The sequence below is a fragment of the Sorex araneus genome, chromosome 3, assembly GCF_027595985.1.
Source record: "Sorex araneus isolate mSorAra2 chromosome 3, mSorAra2.pri, whole genome shotgun sequence".
In the NCBI taxonomy this organism is placed as follows: domain Eukaryota; kingdom Metazoa; phylum Chordata; class Mammalia; order Eulipotyphla; family Soricidae; genus Sorex; species Sorex araneus.
Genome location: NC_073304.1, coordinates 49,830,650 through 49,855,796, shown reverse-complemented (window position 1 = coordinate 49,855,796; position 25,147 = coordinate 49,830,650). Strand labels below are relative to the sequence as shown.

At 39.4% G+C, this 25,147-nt stretch overlaps 1 protein-coding gene across 3 annotated transcripts; it reads right to left on the bottom strand.

Moving 5' to 3' along the window:
- Window positions 1-2,203: 2,203 nt before the first annotated feature.
- On the bottom strand, window positions 2,204-24,016 carry POLE2 (DNA polymerase epsilon 2, accessory subunit). Of its 3 annotated transcripts, none has more exons than XM_055130723.1 (19): window positions 23,949-24,016; window positions 21,391-21,491; window positions 20,403-20,478; window positions 18,298-18,375; window positions 18,060-18,153; window positions 17,455-17,529; window positions 16,921-17,004; window positions 15,798-15,854; window positions 15,149-15,197; window positions 13,602-13,674; window positions 10,194-10,366; window positions 8,883-8,972; window positions 8,671-8,725; window positions 7,502-7,561; window positions 7,179-7,256; window positions 5,810-5,918; window positions 4,186-4,362; window positions 3,132-3,199; window positions 2,204-2,301 (listed from the first exon to the last, which is right to left on the bottom strand). In XM_055130723.1, the coding sequence occupies exons 1-19, from the start codon at window positions 24,014-24,016 to the stop codon at window positions 2,283-2,285; spliced, it is 1,584 nt and encodes a 527-aa protein (XP_054986698.1). In that variant the 3' UTR covers window positions 2,204-2,282. The 3 variants fall into 3 exon arrangements, with proteins under 3 accessions (XP_054986698.1, XP_054986699.1, XP_054986700.1); XM_055130724.1 differs by having other exon boundaries at window positions 7,502-7,558; XM_055130725.1 differs by lacking the exon at window positions 18,298-18,375.
- Window positions 24,017-25,147: the final 1,131 nt, after the last annotated feature.

Below are 25,147 nucleotides of genomic sequence, written 5' to 3'. Positions count from 1 at the left end.
GTCCCTAGGTTCCCTCCCATCACCCCAGCCTCAGCCTGCCTCTATGGCAGGTACTCACCCCGCCTCCTCGTGCCCCTGCATGTGTGCATGCGTGCGTGTGTATGTGTCCCCCCCTTGCAGTGCCAGGGATAAAACCCAAATGAGGCATATCCTAGACAAGTGTCAGTTAAAAGGCTTTTTCAAACATGAACACATTATACTATTCAAATGACAGTGGTTTACACCTGCTGTTTAGAAATGAGAATATCATTCAGAATTCCTGTATCTTCTGAAATTATACATCAAATTATGCATAAAAATAGATTAATTTTGTGGTTTTTCTAAGTAAAGTTCCTGCACTTTCACTGGAGTCAACGCTCTCTACCTTGCCAAATTTTCCGCCATATGACATTTATTTTCCCAAAAGGAGTTCTTTTGAAAATGATAATACAGAATTGTGGAGAAGCCCTTCCTGAAACAAATGATTTCGGTGTCTAAAAATCAACCCACTGGGAAAAATCTATTATTCTTATTGAAAATATAAATGCTTTATTAGGAGAAAAGATCATGAATATTAAGGCCATTATCAGTTATTAATCTCTTAGCACAAACTGTTGCGTCCTTCTACAATAAATGCACTGGGGACCTTTTCAGATGCTAGCAGGGAGACAACTGTGGGACAAAAGAGGTCAGGAAGACATGGCCTGTGACTTAATTAAGCAAGTGATATAGGCTAACTCAAAACATCACTGAAACAAGTTTCATGAAACATTATAGCAGAAATTTCTGCTCTGCATAGGCTCATTTTAACCCACTAATGAGCTTAGCTCTCAGTTTAAAACACAGTTCTAGAAAAATAATATGGTATAGACTTTAAAAAAGCAAGAATTACTGTCCAGTAAGGAAATGAAGGTGATACTGACCTCAGTCAAATAATCCACAGTTGGCTTAGCTCAGACTGTTCAGACTGTGTGCCCAAGGTCACACAACTCTTCTGCCTGTTTGTTTTATTTTTTTCATAAATAAGAGAAACCATGAATTTCCAGTGAATAATAAGCCTTAGCACAGCACATATTTAGTGCTGCAGCTGATTTAACACCATGTAGGGAAGTGTATCATTTCTTTCCCCAATAAAGCTCCAATCCTGTCAGTGCTGCTCCTTCACTCTTGATCTTTCTAACCTCTGCTTCAACTGCCTTGCTTCCTCCCTAAAAGAACCTTACTGGTTCTCAAAAGTTCTCAAAAAACTTATTGTAATTAAAGAAGCATTTGTTCAAGGATTGAGGAGACATTGTGTCCACATAACTTTCTACCCACCTTTGATATTTAGCTCTATGCTTCTCAAAACTGGAACAACTACATCTCTATATACTTTCAAGGCTCAAACTATAAAATATTTGTGCATAACCTAGTTTTAAATTTATGTATTGACTTCATCTTTAACCAGTTTTTCAAGCAAAATCTTGGTCTTCTAACATGACGTCCCTTGTAACATTCTCCCTAACGTTTCTACTTTAGACCATATCTCAAATTACCACTTTGTCCTTAAATCACTGACAAGTGATTTATATCATTTATATCAACTTTCCTTGAACAATATTTCCTTCACTGTGTCATTTTAATTTTTTCAACAGTACTTCTTCCTCCCAAAGCTAATTTTATTTTTAAAAATATCTTTATTCCAGGGGCAGAAAGATACTCCAGGAACTAAAGCACTTGCCTTATAAATGGTTGATCCTGGTTCAATCCCTAGCACATCCCTGAGCACTACCAGGAATGACCCCTGAACATAGAGCCAAGAGTAACTCCTGAGCACTGCTAATAAGAAACAAAGTCTTTAGTTCAGGCTCTTTGTAATTATTAAGATTACTCCTATATTGAAAACTCTTTGTATCTCTAACAACTCTGTCATTATGAATTCTTTTTGGGCTGCCAATATTTTGTCAGAAAACTTATATCAAAATTCTTTTGGTGCTATCATTTCAATGCTACAAATGCTAAGTATGGGTTGTTAGTGATTACACACTCAACAGCAAAACTTGCTTCTAAATAAAAGATGAAAATATGCTGAAATGTTTTTCCCATGAAACTTTATAAAATACAGTCAATGATAATTATAATATTAAATTTCATAAAACATAAATAACACTTTAAAGTTTACCATAATTTTATGGTGACTTAACATCTAGATTACATAAAATACAAAACTAAGAACGTTGAATTTATTTCTTGTCAAAATCACATAATATACAAAATTAAGCAGAAAATTGATGAATTTATTTCTTCAGATGGTCTTTAAGAACTCAAAAACCTTGAAGTTTGCTGAAAACAAAATATTCATAAAAGTAAACATTTTAGAAATCTGTTATTGTACATTTCTTTGTTGGGGGGTTGGGAAAATTGGGTGATACTCAGGGGCTACTCCTTGTTCTGCACTCAGGAATTACTCCTGGTGATGCTTGGGGAACCATATGGGATGCTAGGGTTCTCGTACTCAGGTTGGTTGCATGCAAGACAAACATCCTACCCACTATACTATTGCTCTGTTATTGTATATTTCTAATATTTAGTTATAATTAATTTTAAAAATAAGTCAGTACATTGTTCCAAACTCAAATGGGGACACAATAATAAAGAAGTTTCATATTCCAATTCTGTTCACCAAAAGCAACTGTAGTAACAATAAAGACAATGTAATCCAGGCTGGTTTATTTTGGGAATATTTGGGGCCATATCCAGAAGAGTTTGGGGACTACTCCTGGCTGTGTCTGGGGATTGATCCTGGTGGTGGTCAGTGGATCACATGGTGCCAGGACTGAACTGGGTGGGCAGCAAAAATGGGAGGCCCTGTGTTTAATTTCTAAAGCAGCATGGCCCCTAAACCCTGAGCACCATCAGATATAGCCCCCAAACAAATAAACAAAAGAAAATCACATTATTGGTAGAACCAAAGAGACAGTATAGTGGGTAAGACCTATTCAGAAAGTTTCCCTGAATAACCTAGTACCACACGAAATAACCACAGTAGCATCTTGTCTAGAACATTTCCAGTGGGCATTACAAAATATCAGCACACCCACAGGCCATCTTGTTTGTAACCAAGTAATAATACCAAGGGAAAGCTACTTCTGCTATTTTTGTGGCACACTTACCTGTCCTCTACAGTCTTATTGGAAGGATAATAAACCTTGAATGAAAATCCACTTCTTGGAAATGAGCCCTTTGAAGAGAAAAAAAAAATGAATGTAAATGAAGACTTTTTATAAGTAACTGCTATTTTTTATGTAAGATTTCTTGCCCAGGACTAAAATATTTGTAAAATGTGACTATAAAGCAATGAGAAAGAAATCTATGTGATCATTTTAGAGAAGGTATCACTACAAGTATTTCCACTTGAAGCAAAATTCTTTCAAGTCAGAGATAGGACAGTGAAATGCTTAGGAAGGCCTTATCAGAATTAAGAAATAAACTTTACTGTGTGGTGCTAAGTATACATAAATACATTCAAACTTCATGTGCAAAAAATTTCCCTGTCCCTCTCCAGTGAAATTTTGGATTTGATGTCCTTCCATTGTGCCCTCAAAGTAAATTAGAGCGATTAACATACTCTAATAACTCTCGAGCCTGGACTAGAGTAGAAGGCCAGTGAGCTGTCTTTCTCAGTTCTGGTATCACTGGCACTAACTCAATGCCAGATCCAACTCAACAGTGTGACTAAGAGTCAAGAAGGGATAAAGCAGTGTCCAAAACAAATTAAGAGGATGGGCGTTGGAACACTGTATGGAAATAAGTATAGAGTGTGCATGACTAGCAATTTTATCTGAAAGTAATTCCAAAAATATCCAAGGCACTCAAAAGGAAAAGTACCTGCTTGGATTTGTAAGTGTTGGTGTTTTTTGTTTTTTACAGAAGATCTCATATTACTCTATAGTCATGTTCCATATATTTTTTAAAATTATTAGTGAATTACCTTGAGGTACAGTTACATACTTACAAATTTCTGTTTTTGTGTCTCAATCATATAATGATCGAGTACCCATCCCTCTACCAGTGCCCCTTTTTTCATGCTGTAGATTTAAGAAACTTCTGTATGCCAAATTAATTCAGTTTCATTAATAATCTGTTTTACTTAAATACTAATTTAATTATTTTAAAGACAATATTCTAAGACAAATTATGACTATATCACATTATCGGCATTCTTACAGGGTTTATGCAGAGGCATTCAGTATTGGTCAAAGTGAAAGGATCGTATTTGTCTGCAATGACAAGTAGATCAGGCACAGGATACACTCGCAAAGCGAAGTCATATGCCCAATACACCGGGCATACATAAAGAGGTAGAGGAGTGAGGTGTCCTTGGGATAAGATGGTCTTTACAAACTACAAAAGAATGATACAAAAGAAACTTCAGTCATTTGAAAAGTTAAAATAGCTAGTAAATAATTAAATACTATTTCCCAAAAAGACAAGAAAATTTGAGAAACAATTAGGAAGATGTCAAATTGTAGAATCTGGGAAACACTGATAGGAAATGAGTTGAGGCTTGCTCTTCAGCCCCGTGTTCTCTCTTGAACATGAAACTTGCTTGTCTCAGTTTCTTTGCTTTATTTCCACTCTAAAGAAGCCTGTGTTCTCTCTCTTGAACACATACTTCTCCCCTTCTCTCACCCTTTTTACCTTTCTAAATGAGTTTCAATAAAAACTAGCTTGCTTCTCACACACACACACACACACACACACATACAAGAACATGAACTGGGGCTAGAGCGATAGCACAGCGGGTAGGGTGTTTGCCTTGCACACAGCTGACCCGAGTTCGATTCACAGCATCCCACATGGCCCCCCCACAAGCACCACCAGGAGTAACTGTGCATCGCTGGGTGTGACCCAAAAAGCAAAAAAAAAAAAAATTGATAACTATGTTAGAGAACCTTTAAGCTAAGGAACAGACATACTCCTGATGTAAACCTAATCATTCTGAAATATATAATATATGATATATTATATATAATAAACTAAAATATTTGTAAAATGTGACTTAACATATAAACATATAAACAGTTAAGAAAAACAATTATACTTTTTTTGTTTGTGTGTCACACCCAGTAGTGCTCAGGGCTTACTCCTGCCTCTCCGCTCAGGGATCACTCCTGGCCAGCACAGGGGACCACATGTTGTCCTGGGGATTAAGTAGGGCCAGCTGCATGCAAGGAAAGATTCTTACCTGCTGTACTAGCTTTCAAGCCCTTCTACATCTATTTTAAAGTATATTTTTATACTTTATATATTTACAAGACATAAATTGTATTTATATTTTAGGTTTTTCCATCACACCTGGCAATGCTTAGGGGTTACTCCTAGCTCTGTGCTCAAGAATTACTCCTGGCAGGCTCGGGAGACCATATGGAATGCCTGGGATTGAACCTGGACCAGCCGCATGCAAGGCAAATGCCCTACCTGCTGCACTACTTCTCCAGCCCCTAAGACTTTAAAGACAAAAGTTTTAAAGGCAAAATAAGAAACTTTAATGATCCAAGCTATCTTCTGGTCATTAAGGGATATTTTAGAGAGAAGTTAAACTTTAGTAACAAAAATTACTGACAAAATTTAAATTTTTTTCCCAAACTATTTTGAACTATAAACATAAAAATGCGGAAAAGCGGTTATCAGCTTAAGAAATTCAATAGAGGCTGGAGCAATAGTGATTCCTGAACTCAAAGCCAGGACAACCCTGAGCGCTGCTGGGTGTGGTTCAAAAAACAAGAACAAACAAAAAATTCAAAGCAGTGCAATATGTAAGGCACTTTAATGAAGAATGATAACTTACATGATTAGGAATATCCAAATTGCTGCTAGGAAAACGAACACAGTTTCTACACATTTTATTTACTAAGTCTTCACGAAAGACAATAATTTCTTGTGTACAATATTGAATTCTGAAATGAAAAACAGCTGAATTAGAAAAAAAATGAAATAATCTTAAAAACTAAAATGCTTTACAATACAAAAATTCCTGCTTTCTCTTGTCTCCACAGGAGTGATTCTGTAGTACAAAGCCAGGAGTTAAGCCCTGAGCACAGCTGGGTGTGCCTATCCAGCAACAAAAAAAAAAGAAAAAAAAGATAGCTAGTAATTAGGGCTAGAGAAAGTTGCAGAGGATTATAGAGATGGAGGTATAAAGTGACCAGATTACGAATATAACCTGAAGCCTTCCTTTACATTTTTAAGTAGGGACCAAAGAGATAGTAGAAAGAAAGGGGAGGGAGGGAGGGAGAGAGAGAGACAGAGAGACAGAGAGACAGAGGGAGAGAAAGAGAGAGAGAGAGAGAGAGAGAGAGAGAGAGAGAAGAGTATAATAGGTAAGGCACTTGCCTTGTACCCAGCAAATTCAGATTTTATCCCTGGAACCCCATATGACCCTTCAAGCACCACCCTGAATACCCTGAGCACTACTGGGTGGGGCACCAAAACCAAACTACATAAATTAGGAGATTTATGACTGGATAATTGTATACATGAATCTGGAATTTACAAAAAAGGTCTGAGTTAAAGATATAAATATGAGGGGCTGGAGCAATAGCACAGCGGGTAAGGAGTTTGCCCTGCATGAGCCTGACCCGGGTTTGATTCCCAGCATCCCATATGGTCCCCTGAGCACTGCCTGGAGTAATTTCTTAGTGCGAAGCCAGGAGTAACCCCTGAGCATCGCCAGGTGTAACCCAAAAAGAAAAAAAAAAAGATATAAATGTGAGAGTTGTCAATACAATGATAGTATTTAAAACCATGGGCCTGGGTAAGGTCACCAAGGAAGTACAGCAGAAAACAGAAAAACAGAGGACCAAGGGTATTTTCTCAGTAAGAGACTGAGAAATGGCAGTAAGTGGCACAGAAAATATTTACATGTATAATCTTCATTGTCACATTGGAACTCTTCTTACAGGACACATGGGAATGATTAGATCTGGGCTGGAGTATAGTACAGCAGTTAGGGCACTGCTTGCAAGCAGTTGACCCAGGTTCAAACCCTGGCATCCTATATGCCCCAGCACCACCAAAAGCGTTCCCAAATGCAGAGCCAGGAGTAAAACCTGAGCTCTGCTGGGTGTGGCACCTCCCTCCACTAAAAATAATTTAGAGATCAATTTTCAGAATCAAATTAAGAGAGACAAATAATAATACAGAATACTAATATTTACCTGCAGGGATTAGTAGTAAAAACTGAAAATGGTACTCGTTGTCTGAACTCACTAGTGATGCTTTCAGCAAGTGGAGGCCTATAAAACAAATTATGTAATATAGTGTACACTTTAAATTGCACAAAATTTTGATTACTATTTCAGGGAGATCATTAAATGGGCTGAAATATGTATTACATGAAGAAACGTAGGCTTAATCCCCAAAACCACATGGTGTCCCAAGCATAGAGCCAGAGGTAGTCCCTGAGCACCACCAAATATGGTCTCAAAACCAATACAACCCCCAACTTTAGTTTACTATTGCAAATATTTGAAAAACTTGCCTTGGTAGGATAGAACCAAATCCAGGATCCTCTGGGCCAGGAACAAACACAAAACGACTACTGTAGCAAAATTAAACATAATTCATTTAAAAAAAATTCTCGACATTACCAATAGTATAAAAATAATCAGTTGCTTTAAATTAAAACATGCAAATTAAAATTTTTAATTTCACATATTTCATTAAATTAACTATTCCAATTCTCCACAACTGTTCAAGAGATCTGTTTGTGATAATGGAAATATTTTCTCTCTGCACTAATTATATTTGAAATGTAGCTAGCATGAGTGATGGACTGAATCTTAAGCATTATTTAAACTTATATATTTAAGTGTACAAGGACATATGTGGCCAGTAACTACCATTAAGTGAAGCTGTAGACCCTCTGAGTAGTGTTACCAAGAAATTAAAAATAAGTCCGAGTGTATGCTTTGCAAGTGGGAGGCCCGGGTTTGGCACCACCTGGTCTCTGAACACCAACAGGAGCTCCCCCTGAGCTGGATACAGACCCTGAACACTGCTAGGTGCTATACCCAAAAGACCTCCACCCAAAATATATACATATATCTGGCTGAAATTATTACTTTTCCTTGAGGGGGGGCGAGAGCAGTAGAGAGATGGGGAGGTTTGAGCCACACCTGGCATTACTCAGGGCTTCCTCCTGTCTCTTGTGCTCAGGGGTCATTCCTGGCAAGCTTCGGGAACCATACGGGTTTCAGGATAAAACCTGGATAGCGCATATGCAAGGCAGACACCCTACTGCTGTGATAATGGGCCCCTCCTTTAAAAAATTTTTATGACGGGCTGAAATGAGAGCACAGCGGGTAGGGCATTTGCCTTGCACGCGGCCGACCCAGGTTCGATTCCCAGCATCCCATATGGTCCCCTGAGCACCGCCAGGGTAATTCCTGAGTGCAGAGCCAGGAATAACCCCTGTGCATTGCCAGGTGTGATCCAAAAAGAAAAAAAAAAAAATTAAAAAAAAAAATTTTATGACAACATTAGTACAGTGTAACAAACACCAGGAGGAGGTCAAGATAATTCTACCTCCTGGGTTTATTAGTTTCCTCAATCTTTAATTTTAATAATTACTGACAAAGGATTCATTTTTTAGTTGTTTTTTAAAAAATATAAGCCCATTTAAAAAAAAACAGAAGTAGAAATCATTACCTTTGATGAATATTTGGATGTTCACATATTATATCTGCCAAAGCTTTTAGGGAATCTAAAATTTTAAACAAATATTTAATTTATATATACTGCACATAAAATCATATTACATTTGATTAGCTCTAACCCTATTTCGATAAAAAATATTACAAATTTTTTTAACATTTTACTTTCAGTAAATATAAAACACTGGTTAAGCAGTCCCTTAATACCTTTCAAAGCTTGAACTTGATTTTTCCCATATGGTGCAGATGAAAAATTACCACATAGTATAAAACAAGTTGGAGGTGCTGGTGAATAACCTAAAACATAAAAGAATAAATATAAATTTTCTAGTATAGATACCAGGTTTAAAACAATATAAACTTACCATTACTACCATTATAATAACATTTGTTTATTTTTGGGGGGCCACATGAGGTAGTACTTAAGGTGCAGGGATCACTCTGGAGGTGCCTGGAGAACCATATGTAGTGCCAGGGATCAAACTTGAGTCAGCTGCATGCAAGACAAATGCCTTAACCCACTATACTATTTCTCTGGCCCTAATAATATTTAAGTAACTTGCTAACCAAATAATAGTAATCATAGTTCTCACTATTGACTACTTACAAAGTGCTATGTCCTACAGTGAATTAATCCTCACGAAATGCCTATATGCTGAATATACCGTGCTCAAGGTTATTGGCTGTTAAACCCAGTTCTTTCAGACTCGAAGTTCTTCTTTTTTTTCTTTTTTGGAGGGGGGGGGATTGTTTTCTGTTTTGGGGTCAAACCTGGCAGTGCTCATGGCTTATTCTTGTCTTTAAGCTCAGGAATCACTCCTGGCGGGATCGGCGACCACATGGGGGTACCAGGAATTGAACCTGGTTTGCTGAGAGCAAAGCAAATGTCCTATCCACTGTGCTTTTGCTATACAGCCCCAGACTCCAAGCTCTTAACCTCTTATTCTCTCTTGCTATACTTAAGACTTAAGACTAATTACCATTCATTATAGACACACATATACACACAAGTGTTTTTGTTTGTTCGTTTGTTTGTTTGCTTTTTGGGTCACACCCCATCGATGGACAGGGGTTACTCCTGGCTCATGCACTCAGGAATTACCCCTGATGGTGCTCAGAGGACCATATAGGATGCTGGGAATCGAACTCAGCTCAGCCGCATGCAAGGCAAACACAATACCCGCTGTGCTATTGCTCCAGCCCCCCCGACACAGTTATTTTTCAAATGTGAAAATTAAGTCTTTAAGATGAACTATAAGCTATCTTACTGCTGAGAAAATTTAATATCATTATGTTTTTGCAGTACCAGATATAGATTCCAGGTCTCATACCTGAGAAGTATGTGCTATACTACTGAATACATCCCAGATCACTGCATCGACTTAAAACACATAAAATGATTTGTGTGTGTGTGTATGCATGTGTGTATGTACTATTTCTCCCAGCCCAAAATAACTGTTTTAGTACATGATCCCGTACAAGAGTTTTAAAAGAACATACATAAACAATGATACTTACCAGCAAACATGGTGTTAAGTTTTTCCAACACTTCTACTTGGTCCAACCAAACATCAGATACAAAAACAAACATGGCATCTTTATTCTCATCTTCTAGTTGTTTGAGTTTTGCAGAACTTTTCACAGATGTATTAGAAGGCCCTCCAAAAAAATTAATATTTCCATAGTATGCCCTAAGTAATTAAGTATAATACATTATTATCTTCTATATTATCTCCAAGATTAGAGATAATTTAAAAAATAATTTTACAAATCTAGATAATTTCTAATAATACAATTTTCTCCTGCAAATAATACCACAAAACGTATAGTCTTTGTAATGTTTACAAAGTAAACACATTTGGGCTAGGAATCCACTGTGCCACTGAGCATAAAGCCTGGGTTTGATCCCCAGCACTGGGGGAAATAGTTAAATGTTCTAAAATAAGAAAGGAAGCAAAACAAAGGCAGAAAATATTTAAGTAGTAGGTTATATCTGTGTCTTTAAAAACTGAGTGAAACATACAAAAAGGTCCTATGTAACTGAAATTAGGAGAAATGGGTATGCAATTCAACAATACCTAGGAAAAGACTCCAAAAGAGTCAATGGCCTGACTAAGCAGTTCCACGTCTAAAAATCTATTCTAGGGTTGGGAAGACAACTCCAAAGCTGAAGAACATGCTTTGTGTAGGAGTCACAAGTTCAAGTCATTTTACATATATTCACACACATACATATTTTTTTAAGAAATTATTTTTAAGGAATTAAGAATGTGTGGGGCTGGAGCCATAGCACAGCGGTAGGGCGTTCGCTTTTCACGTGGCTGACTCGAGTTCAATTCCTCCGCCCCTCTCCGAGAGCCCGGCAAGCTACCGAGAGTATCGCGCCCGCACCACAGAGCCTGGCAAGCTACCCATGCGTATTGGATATGCCAAAAACAGTAACAACAAGTCTCTCAATGAGAGACGTTACTGGTGCCTGCTCTAACAAATCAATGAGTAACGGGATGACAGTATATAAGAATGTGTGAAGCAGGGAGAATAACACCCAAGAATAGTAAAGGTAAGCACCAGGAGTACTGCTCCATAGCTTGGAAGCCGGCTGCACACGCTGAGGGAAAAGGCAGTTCAGATAGATAAGGGACCACCAAGTAAAGGGTGCTTGGAGGGCCCTCTCGGGATTGGAGATATGTCCTGAAAATAGACTATAGACTGAACACGATGGCCACTCAATACCGCTATTGCAAACCACCACACCCAGAATGAGAGAGAGAGCAAAAAGGTATGCCCTGCCACAGAAGTGGGGTGGGGCGGAATGGGGGAGATGAGGCGGGGGTGGGGGGAGGCACTCTGGGATCATTGGTAGTGGAGAATGGGCACTGGTGGAGGGATGGGTACTGAGCACTGCATGATTGAAATGTAACCACGAACGTTTGTAAGTCTGTAACTGCACCTCAGTGAGGAGATCCATTACAAAAAATAAATTAAATTAAATAAAAAGAATATCTGTGAAGACTAACCTATATCCCAAAATGGAAATGTGGAGAAACTTAAAACTTCTCAAGAGAGAAGAAATCAAGGTAAAAATTAAGGTAATCTACCAAATGCTTGTGCCCAGTCTACACTAACTACCATCTTGCTTTAATGTTACTATCCAAAGAAGGCACCACCAAGAATTGCAAAAAAGGTTAGATTTCTCAATTATCACTATAGGACATGCACTTCTCCTTTGTAGAATATCAAATTTATGACCAGCTAGTATATATATATGTGTATATATATATATATATATATATTTGGCTTTTTGAGTCATACCTGGCGATGCTCAGGAGCTACTCCTGGCTCTGCACTCAGGAATCACTCCTGGCAGTCTCAGGGGACCATATGGGATGCTGGGAATCAAACCCAGTTCGGCCGTGTGCAAGGCAAACGCCCTACCCGCTGTGCTATCACTCCAGCCCCATGCCAGCTAATTATTTGACTGACTGTGTAGTGTGTTTACCCCCAGTGAACACCAAACAGAGACTGACAATATATGTACTCAGAATATTATTTGCAGAATGTCATAAATCATAAAGTAATATTCCATGGCAATAAAATGCTGAGTATATATATATATATAAAAAGCCACACCTAGCAGTGCTTATGACTTAGCCCTGGCTCTGCATTCAGAGATTACTCCTTAGAAGACTTAAGGGCACTCCTTGGAGTGCCAGGGATTGAACCTGTATTTGCCACATAATGCAAGGCAAGCAACCTACCCACTGTACTATTGCTCCAGCCCATTATTGCATGTTATTAAATAAAGCCCAATAACAAATAAAAGTATAGTATTATTCATTTTAGTGTTTTACTGTCTTGTTGGGGTTTATTCTTTTTTTGGTCACACACAGCAATGCTCAGTAGTTACTCAGGGCTCTGTACCCAGGAATTACTCCTGCAGTATTTGGGGGACCATATGGGACGCCAGGGATCAAACCTAGGTTGGCTTCGTGCAAGGCAAACACAATCTGCTTTGTACAATTGCTCAGGCCCCTAAAGTTTATTCTGGTTATTCACTGTAGCTCTGTTACTGCAAATACTGCATTAGGAATATTGAACCTTTTATCCTAAGTAGAAATATATATAGATAATATATGTATGCAAGTATCAGACAGACATGATCTTAAATGCTTTAAAAAAAATTCCAAGGGTGGGCTGGAGCAATAGCACAGAGCACAGCGGGTAGGGTGTTTGCCTTGCACAAGGCCAACCCGGGTTCAATTCCCAGCATCCCATATAGTCCCTTGAGCACTGCCAGGGGTGATTCCTGAGTGCAGAGCCAGGAGTAACCCCTGTGCATCGCTGGGTGTGACCCAAAAAGCAAAAAAAAATAAAAAAAATTAAAAATTCCAAGGGTTTATTTTATTTTACAAAAGAGAAAATGAGGTTCAGACTCAGAAGTGTTTAGTGTATTACCTTAGGCTGCCCCATTAACATGAGTAAGAGTTGGAATTGAAACCCTATTCAAAACTCTCAGAGTTGGGCCAAAGAAATGATAGAGGGGCTCGGGCATTTGCCTAGTATGTGGCCAACCTTGATCCAAATCTTTGATACCACATATTGTTCCAGTGAGCACCACCAGCAGTGATTCCTGAGCGCAGAGCCAAGAGTAAGCCCTGAACATGGCTGGGTGTGATGCTACTGCTCCCACCCCCCACCCCGCCCCTCCCAACATCAAAACAGAGCAAAGGCCAGTTAAGCTGGAGTCAATCTGCTAGCTTTCACATGCATATAAAGCTCAAATTTCTAGATCTCATTTTTCACTTCTCTTTGCATTCTGACACAAAGCCCGGACTTGTGATAATATTTCACAATTATGGCTACCTATATTACAATTATGGCTACCTATTACAAAGTTTCTAGAGTTCAATTTAAACATGTTTGTACCTAGTAGTACTAGAGGGTTCAGTGGGTGGAAATCCAAATGCATTTACATGAAACACTTGATCTTCAAACCAACCTGAAACAAAAAAGGAATGAATCACTTTTATTTATCTTATTCTTCTGAGAAGATAAACCAATGAAACACGAACCTGTTATGTTAAGCTATCATCTCATCCTGGTCCACTAACTACAGAGGGAGCCAGTTTGACTGAGCTACAAGGTAACTTCAGATTTAGAGATAGTCTCAGTTCTACTTAAAAAGTTTTCACTAAAGGGGCTGGAGCGATAGCACAGCGGGTAGGGCGTTTGCCTTGCACGCGGCCGACCCGGGTTCGAATCCCAGCATCCCATATGGTCCCCTGAGCACGGCCAGGGGTAATTCCTGAGTGCAGAGCCAGGAGTAACCCCTGTGCAGAGCCAGGTGTGACCCAAAAAGAAAAAAAAAAAAGTTTTCACTAAATAAAAATAGATTAAGAAGTGAAACTTTTTTGTGGGTGCTGGAGTGACAGCACAGCAGGTAGGGCATTTGCCTTGCCGCCACGAGTTGGATTCCCATCATCCCATATGGTCCCCCAAGCACCGCCAGGGGTAATTCCTGAGTGAAGAGCCAGGAATAACCCCTGTGCATCGCCAGGCGTGACCCAAAAGGAAAAAAAAAAAGAAGTGAAACATTTTGTTTTTTGGCTTTTTGGGTCATACTCAGCAATGCTCAGGGGTTACTCCTGGATCTGCACACTCAGGAATTACTCCTGGCGGTCATCAGGGGATGATATGGCGTGTCAGGGATTGAACCCGAGTTGGCCGCATGCCAGGCAAACACCCTCCTGCTGTACTTGCTTCAGCACCAAGAAGTGAAACTTCACTTTTTAATTTTATGTTCCTTGAGCACAGTAATTAGGTATAGAGACATGTCTTATTTTATGACTCTCAAGAAAATTTAGATTTTTTTTTTACCCAATTTTATTACAATAATTTATATCCCACTTGATTCTCCCTTTAAATGTGTACAATCGGGGCTGGAGCGAAAGCACAGGAGTAATTCCTGAGTGCAGAGCCAGCAGTGACCCCTGTGCATCGCCGGGTGTGACCCAAAAAGCAAAATATAAATAAATAAATAAATAAATTGTACAATCTATGGGTTTCAGCATATCTACAAGTTGAATAGCCATTAGCATTTGTTCCAGAATATTTTGTTAGGCTCTTACAGAAAACCCAGGCCAATGAGCAGCCAGTTTTTTTTTGTTTTGGGTTTTTGGGTCATACCTGGTAGTGCTTGGACCTACTCCAGACTCAGTTCAGTTTGGTGCTTGAGGGTCATTCCCCACAGTGCTCCAGGGGCCCCTGCCATGTCAGGGATGGAACCTGGATCTCCCACATGCAAAGGCTATATGTCAGCCTTTTGAGCAATCTCTCCCTTCAGAGTTATTTTATTATGAATACTACGCATAATCAGTGTTCTCCCAAATTATATTACGATACTATTTTTTAAAATAATAGAAATGATTTTAGTGTAGAGTGACTTAGACAAGAAAAAAATGAAACAGACTTACCTTCTGCTAAGACAAAACAGGACTCTGTGTATAAACCACTATGAAACTGGTACACAACAGTCAAAAAAAATCTATTTCAATACTTGAGGTAGTGATAAAGTCAACATACATCTTGAGGCCAAAAGGACTGCTAAATAATATATCCAGAAACTTCACATGTGAAACTACATGGACCATGACTTTTGTAATAGAAGTTTTAAGTTCAAAATGTCTCCAGGCCTGATTCCAAAAGCCTACTAACACTAACAAATCAGTTCATTCTCAGAATATTATAATAAATTTCCTCAGTGATCTAAATGGATTCTCCAACTAAAGGGAAATGAAAACTATTTGTTTCTTTCTTTCTTTTTGTTTTTCGGCCCACCTGGCAATGGCTCAGGGATCACTCCCAATGTGTTCAGATCACCAAGTAGTGCCATGGATCAAACCAGGGTCTACTGGTCTACTGGTCTACAAGCAAAGCATGTGCTCAGCTCCATCTCTCTGGCCCTGTGGATCTTAAATTATGCCTCTAAATTCAACACTACCACCATAAATATAGAAGTTATACTGGAAAAACAAATAAACTTGAGAATGATCTGTATTCAATTACCCCAGTTCATGTAACATAGTTTTTTTTAAAAAAAAAAGGAAAGAAAGCAAAGGATATAGCTTTACTGAGATCTACTTGTACTGTTCCTGTTGGATCTTCTAGAAAATATTTGCCCTGAAAAAGATATATATATCTATATTAATCCATGTACTACTACAACAAAATTAAACATTGAACGTTTTGACAACAGAATATAGTACAGACTTCAGTGAATTTTTTAAAAAAATATGTAGTTTCTAGGCCAGGTCTTTCCATTTACTAGTTTGGTGAACTCCAATCAATTGCTTAATTGAGATTCAAACTCTTTGTCAGTGTTTGGGAATGACCATTAAAGACCAAGCAATGCAAAGAAATACTTGCTGGCTTCCAAAGGAGCACCTCTCTAAGTAGCTTCACTAAAGAAATCAACAGCACTTCAAAGGAACAAGGGGGTGGTCTGCAGCTATGCTTGTTCAGAAACACAATACTGTCGATTCAACCAGAAACTGCACTGCACTTCACTGTCATCCTGTTGTTCATCGATTTGCTCAAGTGGGTACCAGTAACATCTCCATCGTGAGACTTGTTACCGTTTTTGGCGTATCAAATAGGCCACAGGTAGTTTGCCAGTTTTGCCATGCGGGTGGGATACTCTGGGTAGCTTGCCAAGCTCTCCGAGAGGGGTAGAGGAATCAAACCCAGGTCCGCCGCATGCAAGGCAAACGCCCTATCTGCTTTGCTATCGCTCCAGCCCCAACCAAAAACTACAATCTAATTTTATATTATATAAACTAGTCCTACATACAAGATACAACTTCTTGATATCCCAAGAAACCAAACACAGATGAAAAAGTGACTTGTGCCTAAGGTACTCAATTAGATATGAATATATTCAAAGAATATTCAAAGGTACTTGCAGTGAAGAATATATTCTGTACTCTGTACAAATGCTCTAAGTAGTCAATACTTTAGCATTCCAAAGGCTGAAAATAAAAGTCTGATGCTATCAAGTTTATTATTAATTTATTTTTGGTTTTGGGGTCACATCTGACATTGCACAAGCTTACCCCTGGCTCTGTTCAGGAATCACTCCTGGCCATAAATAGCATCAGGGATTGAACCAGAGTCAACTACATGCAAGGCAAGCACTTTAACCTCTGTGTTACCTCCCCCACCTTGATGGTATTAAGTTTTTACCTACCTCCCTCAACTGAGTTATCATTCCAAGAACTATCACATCTCCAATTTTGGTTGTACTGCCCAATAAAGTTTCTATTGTTTTAAGCTAAAATAAAGCAAAATAAATTCTTAGAGATAGGAAACTTTCTCTTAAGAAATTAATGTTTTTATCAATAAGTAAGTGTTGCATTTGCACATAGAGTAGAAAATCAAATAAAATTCAGAATTATATTCTTATTGTACAAAAAGCTGTATGATGGCTTGGAAGAATTATACCCTAAGAGAAACACCACATCAACTCTGGCCTTTACCAATGACTGAAGTTTCGTATCACATTCTGAATATGATAAGTACATTTGTTTTCAAATTTGTGTGACCCAAGACACAAGGTATGGTTATGATGTATATTATATGTCCATTAAGTATGGGAATATACAGCTTAGTTAGCTAGTTAGACAGTAACCAGTGATTCAATTTCAGTTAAAATTCAATAAATTAGATTTAAGCAATAAATATTAAACCTCCACCCTCTAAATAATTAGGGTAATGCTCTAACCTGGAATTTGCTTCCGCTTTCATCAGGGTGAGATCCTATCACTGGAGGAGTAAATAATTCATGTCTGTGTGTTCTCTATAAGAAATTAAGATTCACATGAAATATTAATGCACATTTAAAACTCAGCAATACCAAACAGAAACAAAACAAAACACAAAACCCAACAATTAAGCAGTACCATGATCAAGGGCTGTCTTTAAACTAATGTTACAAATCTGAGGTGAACAATATCTATTAAAATGCCAGCTAAAAAAATTTTTTTAATCCTTTACGGTTAGTAGACAATACAAGGGTTGGAGTTAATGAAGAAGTTAACACTCTTGTCACATGCAGGCCTAAAAATAATAATTAATTTTTTAAAAAAGAAAACACTAATTAAGCACAATCCCTGGCTTATCAAAAGTAGATGACAAACATTAACTACTATTTTTATTATTATCATTATTGCAAAGGGAAAAGTTTCCTTTTTTATTTCTGTATCTCCTTATATGTTTTCAAGCAGAGACCAGTAATAGTCTATCAAATGACAAACTAAACTACAAAATTTCAACCTTCAATTATCCTTAGGTCTTACCTAAGCTAAGACAATGCCTTTCCCCAATTACCTGGTGCAGAATGGTATAACGTTCACGAAACAGCTCTGCTTTATCTCTTGCTGTTCCAAATAAGCTTGGTGGAGGGTGGTTGGTCAGTAATAGACTAGAAAAAAAGCATTCATTTATGACTATCATAATCACCAAGATAGGCCAAAAATGAAACATGAGACTATATACCCTCCAAAAATGACATTCATATGTTTAAAATTATTTAAAATTAGCTTAAAATCAGTAATTGTATACTTACGGAAGAAATTTTTTTCTTTCTGAACTGTACACAAAGCGTGGAATATCAAATGCTCCTATGATATTGAAAATATGTTCTCTGAAAAATATCCCACAAAGAACACAGACTCAATTTACTAAAACATTATTTCAGGTGAGCGTAACATTGGCAATATAATAATGTTTTATTATATGTATACATATATATTTTTACCAATGACATATAAAATCTCTTATAATACCAAAATGTAGGGATAATAATTTTAGCTTCTCTCAAGAGATAAATGCATTACCAATACACTCAAGCAAACAAAAACAAAAAAATCAAGTTGAAAGGTAAGTTGGGTGCTTGCCTTGCAAGTGGCAGACTTGGGTTCAATATCTGGCACTGCCTACGTTCCTCTGAGCACTGTCAGAAGTGATCTCTGAGCATAGAGCAAGACCTGAGCATCACTAGGTGTGGTCCAAAAATCAAACACAACAAGAAAGTTATCTAACATCTAGGAACTGGAGAGGCAGTTCAACAGCCAGAGCACACGTTTTGCATGGAGAAAGCCCAGGTGTGATTTCCAGCACCACCTGGTCCCCTGAGCACTGTGAGGAGTGATCTCTAAGCATTAAGGCAAGAGTAGTCTCTTAGAACTTCCAGGTATAGTCCACAAAGCAAAAAGAATGTCATCTGTTAAAAAAGAAAATTTATATAAAAAATACCCATCACATCTTAGGGGCCAGAGCAATAATAAAGTGGGTAGGGTCTTGCCTTGAATGCAGTCAACCTGGGTTTGATCCAAGGTACCCCATATGATCCTCAGAGCCTGCCAGGAGTGGTCCCTGAGTGTAGGGCCAGGAGTAAGCCCTGAGCACTACGAAGTATGCCCCCCTATCCCTGCCAAAACACACACACACACACACACACACACACACACACACACACACACACACACACCTTTAAAAATAAACTCTCCTATATGTACATTTATATTATGCACATTTACTTTATCAGTTATAGTATTACAAAATAAGATTCACTCCCAACATTGTTTTTTTCATTCATTTCTTGGTTGTGGGCCACTCAGTAGTGCTCAGGGCTTACCCTGGCTTTGTACTCAGGGATCGTTCTAGCAGGACTCAGAATCGTAGGTGGTACTGAGGATCGAACAAGGGATGGCCGCTTGCAAGGCAGTTGCCTTAGAGGCTATACTATCTCTCTGGCCCTTTGAAAGAATTTTTAAAACATTTACAGCATCAGAGTTGTGTGAGGCCATGAATTAAATCCCTGGCACAGCAACAAAATAAAAATTAAAAATTAAAACACTATTACATAAGTGTTCCAACTTTAAAAAAGTAAATAAACTACCTTCCCTTTGTCCCAGGTACCACCTATGATTCCCCCAAGCTATATAGATAGATACAGATATAGATATATATAAAGATATATACCCACATATATATGTGGATATATTATTGTTATTATTATTAATATTATTATTATGCACGGCAGAGCCTGGCAAGCTCCCTGTGGCGTATTCAATGTGCCAAAAACAGTAACAACGGGTCTCATTCCCCTGACCCTGAAAGAGCCTCTAATATAGCACGGTTGGGAAGGACAAGTAAGAAGAGGCTGCTAAAATCTCAGGGCTGGGATGAATGGAGACATTACTAGCGCCCACTAGAGCTCAAATCCATGAACAACGGGATGACAGTGACAGTGACAGTGATTATTATTATAATTTAAGCACTCCCAGGCCTAGGGATATAGCTCAAAGGAAGCTCAGAAGTAGAATATATATCTTACATATGTGAGGCCCTGAGTTCCATCCCCAGCATCACACACACAAAAATTAAATATTAAAAAATAAAGTAAGCATTGGGCCAGAGCAATAATAGCACAGCGGGTAGGGCGTATGCCTTGCACGTGGCCAACCTGAGTTCTAATCCCCAGCATCCCAAATGGTCCCCCAAGCACGGCCAGGAGGAATTCCTGAGTGCAGTGCCTGCCAGGAGTAACTCTTGAGCATCGCTGGGTGTGACCCAAAATAGCAAAATAAATACATAAATAAAGCACTAAATAGCACCGCTAAAGGGTAGCTAAAGGCTAGCAGGGAAGAGCTTCTTTTATCCACATACATTGTTTCATCTACAGACTGGCTGCATTCCTGGACTGCTGCTTCCACTACAGATCTTTCAATCATGTTTGATGACACTAAAAAGAAAATTTCAAAATCATATTTTTAAACAATGCATAAAAATCAATTTCCACAAATTCCATTTACAAACACGTCTGTGGCCTCCTGGATTTAATGAGCTACATAGTATAACTTCTTATCACAATTGTTGCTGCAGGAGGCATGGTAATAATAATAGCCAGCACTGGGGCCAGATGTGGCTCAGAAGTAAAGGTCATGCCTTGCATGCCTGAGACCTGGATTTCATCCCTGGTATCCACAAGGAAATAAAATATAGCTACCGTTTACCCTTCTAATACATGTGTACTATATTCAGTATGTTACTGCAGGTCATGCTGATGGTGAAAGGTTAATGTATTGATAAAACATTAAGCATTTAACAAAAATATCCCTGAAGAAAGTCTGAAACAGGAAAGGATGGACTAAAGAGATAGTATAGAGAGTAGAGCACTTGCCTTGTATAGCAGCCTACCAGATTCAAGCCCTGGCACCCCATCAGTTACCCTTATCCCTGTCAGGAGTGATCCCCAGTGCAGAGCCAGGCGTAAGACCTGAGGACCACTGGGTGTGGTTTTCCATTGCCTCCCCTCCTACCCCCCGCACCACACATATACACAGCAAAAATTAAAGAAAGGAGAGGAAAAGTCACCTAGCTTAGTTCTATTTTGTTACCCAAAACATCTGGGAAACCTAATTCAAATAAAACACAGTAACAAGCATGCAGAAAAATGAGTGGATTTCATCAAGAGAAGTATAAAAGAGTTTCTAAGAATTGGTGGTTACCCCTTGGGAAAAGGTACTGCCACAGGTATATATCCTAACGCAGGGATATTCTAATACTGAATCCTCAACTTCTGCTTCAGTCCATGCATCTAATGGAAGATGTAGAACTACTAACAACTTAAGAGCAATCAAAATATGTTACTTACAGGGCTGCTTTTCAACTGCATCAATGATCTTATCCAGTGCATCCTCAAGCTCCACTCCACTAATAGACTGGAGAGCTTCTATAAGGTACTTAGTAGCTTCACTGATAAGAGAGGGAATAGAAAGAGGATACCATTGGCATTAAGTCTATAAGTTTTATACAAAACACCACCAAATACTCATCAATCTTGCCTCGAAATTAAGATAGTTATTCCTTCCTTACAAATAGTACTTATGTTTCCTGTGTTTACTAAACAGTTTCTTCCTTTTATTTCATTAACGTAAGATTTCTTTTCTTTCCTTTTCTTTTCTTTTGGCCCATCAGGCAGGTCTGGCCTCTCTGACTGTGCGCTCCAGTAGGGACTGCAGCCAGGGATGCGGAATTGATGGGCACTTGAGCACCTGAGCCTCCAGCAGTGCCTCCTACCACAACTGCAACCTTTGTAATCCCTCTCTGGCCTACAGAGCTGGAACCTGGGCCAGGCCGGGATGGAAGTCTTAACCTAACTTTTCTTAAAGCCAAAGCAATCCTTGTCCTCAGAAGGCCAGTCAGGCCTGATGCAGTCACCACTCCGTTCAGAAATTGCTAAGGTCCCACATATATACTTAGATCTTACACTAAAATCTGCCCAATATTATTACTTGACATTTGAAACAGGGCTCTGTCTGCCTCAATGTCCTGATCAAAACACTCAAGTATATATTTATTAACTTGATAATTCTCAGGATGAACAATCTGCTTAAAATAACTAGCTAGTTTACATGCTAATCTGCATTTAGAGCATATAACATGCTTAACATCAATGATTGTTAATAGTCATCACACTAATTGTTCTATGATGTGAATTATTTGCTTATTACCTCATACTTGGGTATCACATCTCTCCATTTATTGCAGGTGATGATCCTTAGAAAGTCAAACTGTGTCAATCTTAAGCACACTGATGATGGTTCATAAACAAATGATAACTGAGTCCCTAACATTACACACTTTTTGGGTGAATCTTGGCACAGTACTTAGGACAGACCAAAGCTATATAGGATCTGGTCTCTGCAAACCTCATTAGGCCCATCGTCATTTCCTTCCACCTTCTACCTGAAGTGTGGGTTGGACCCATGACTTGTTTCTACTAGTAGAAACTACCGAGAGTGATGAAACATTTTACTTATCATCTTTTTTTCTTTTCAGTTTTTCCAGCCATACCTGTGATGCTCAGGAATAACTCCCAGTAGTGCTCAGGTATCCAAGCTGGGCCTCCCACATGAAAAGTGTTCTCAGACTGTTGAATTACCTCTCCAGCACCACTTTATCATCATGTTAAAAAATAAATTTAGGGGGCAGAGAGGTGTAGGTGCTTACCCTACAGGCAGCTGACTCAGTTCAATCCCTGATAATGCATATCATCCCCCTAGCACCAGGAGGAGTGATCCTTGAGCTCAGTCAGGAGTAACCCCAAAACCCTGGGTATGGCCCAAATACAAAACAATTAAAAACAAAAAACCATCAAGCAAAACTTCTACTAGAAGTCTTCTATTAGACTCCTGATAGCTTCACCCCACAGAATAAGAAACTCAGGATCACCATCAAAGATTAAAGCCTTCAATTTATCGGTTCTCGGAGAACTGAATCCTGCCAACCAAACAGCAAATCCTATCCAGTGGACATCAGATAACCTCATTTTGACTGTGTCTGAGGAATCAGCTAAGTCTACCCGAATTCTGACCCAAAGAAAATGTGAGATGAGAGTGTGCTGTTAAACCTCTACCTTTTGGGGGCTGGAGAGATAATACAGCACATAAGATACTTGTCTTGCACATGATCAATCCCGTTGATCAATTCCCATCACTCCACATGGACCTAGAGCTCTCCAGGAGAGATCCCTGAATCCAGAGCCAAGAGTCACCCCTAAGCACCACAGTAGCCCAAACCCACTCCAGTCAAATAAAGCATACATTAAAAAAAAAAAAAATTGCCAAAAATCTTGGAAATGTTCAAATGTTCACACTATAGAACCAAGAAAACTGGATATGAGTCAAAAGTGCTAAAGAAAATCTTAAAACCTGGAAGAAAAAGCCGCAGATCTAGGAATAAGCTTCAAATGCATCCACTTGTTTAACTCCCCAGAAACTCTTCCGTGACCCAAGATTGCGAAGGCTGGCGGTCCACAATTTCAACAGTGGATTAAACTGACAACTCCTGACAAGCACCCGGCCTGGTGCGAACGCTCAGGAACTGCATCCAGGAGCGCGGTTTCGTAGGTTTCTCACTTTGCACAGGCTGAGACTTCTGGCGCTGGGGGGTGCCAAGTCGCAGTGATCAGGAACGGCCGCGGATGTCCACTTGTCACCTGCAGGCGCGCCTGGTCCTGCCTGGTGGGAGGCAACGCGCCCGCCCCGCGCATCGCAGACTCAAGACGCAGGCAGACTGACTTCGCCCCGGTTATTTTTTTAAGGTCGGTGATCTAAGACCTAACCCCCTCGCGGCGCTTCCGGCAGCTTGGCGCGGCTATCTGGTCCTGACTCAAACCTCCTGCCCCGCTAGCTGCCCAAACAGACTCACCCCCGGAGCAGAAAGCCGCGCAACTTGAAGGCGGAGAGGGCCCGGCTCCGCAGCCGGTCTGTCGCCATGTTCGCGTTTTGGCGCCACGGCAGCTGCCCCGCCCCTTCCTGGGATGACCACGCCCCTCCGGGGCCACGCCCCAAGCCGCCCAGCGGTCCCGGGATCTCTAGTATACCCTGCTCCCTGTGCCACCAGACCGATGGATCCTTTTTAGGAGCTGGCTGTGGCCGTGATATTTGCTGGTTGATGGAGGAGATGACCCAGCACATTTCTAAGGCCTGGCCATCAAAGGCATTGCTATTTCTCTCTAATTCGTACTCTGGTGCTAACTCTTGGAGACACCAACTGCCCTGGAGCAGCTCCATGGAGAGAGCTGTGTGTGAAAATATCAAGGGCCACAGCCCAAAACCTGCTCGCCTTCCATTATGCCAGCCTGGGCCGGAGCGATAGCACAGCGGGTAGGGCGTTTGCCTTGCACGCGGTCGACCCGGATTCGATTTCCGGCATCCCATCTGGTCCCCCAAGCACTGCCAGGAGTAATTCCTGAGTGCAAAGCCAGGAGTAACCCCTGAGCATCGCTGGGTGTGACCCAAAAAGCAAAGCAAAACAAAACAAAACAAAACAAAAAACCATTATGCCAGCCTGTGTGTGAGCAGTTTCAGAAGCTGTTTCTTCCAGCTTTCGTGAAGTCTTCAGATGATTGCAGCGTGACCAAACTGTTGACTTTGCAAACGCAAGAGAGACACTGAACCGCCCCAAGAGACTATTCCTAAATTTCCGATCTACGGAAATTAAGATAATGAATGTCGTGTATTTGCTCCACAGAAGCTGTGTGAGATAATGAATGTCATGTATTTGCTCCTGATGTCATTCAGGCATCCTGAAAGAGATTGAATTTTTAATTATATTCGATAGTTATATAATATAAACAATAATTATATTCGATAATTATTGTTTAGATGACATAATGATAATATGGTGATGTACGTGAATATCTCTCATTTTTAGGAAATGGATGCTGACATGGATGCTGAAGTGTACTAATTTTTAGGATGTGCAACTTTCAAAATTCAAAGTAAAAAATATGCACACAAACATAAAGTTGTGATACCAGTATTAAGAATTATTAAATTCAAGTAGAGGGTACTCAGGTATAACATGATCTGTTTTTTTTTAACTTTGATTTTTATATTAAGAAG

Bases quoted from the DNA above. Each gene is read 5' to 3' on its own strand.
- POLE2 (XM_055130723.1), bottom strand. From the start codon at position 24,016: ATGGCGACAGACCGGCTGCGGAGCCGGGCCCTCTCCGCCTTCAAGTTG. The intron at 18,154-18,297 runs GTAAGTATACAA...CTTTTTTTCTAG, and splicing joins GAAAGAAAAAAATTTCTTCC to TCTATTACTGACCAACCACC. The intron at 15,855-16,920 runs GTAGGTAAAAAC...TATCTTTTTCAG, and splicing joins TGATAACTCAGTTGAGGGAG to GGCAAATATTTTCTAGAAGA.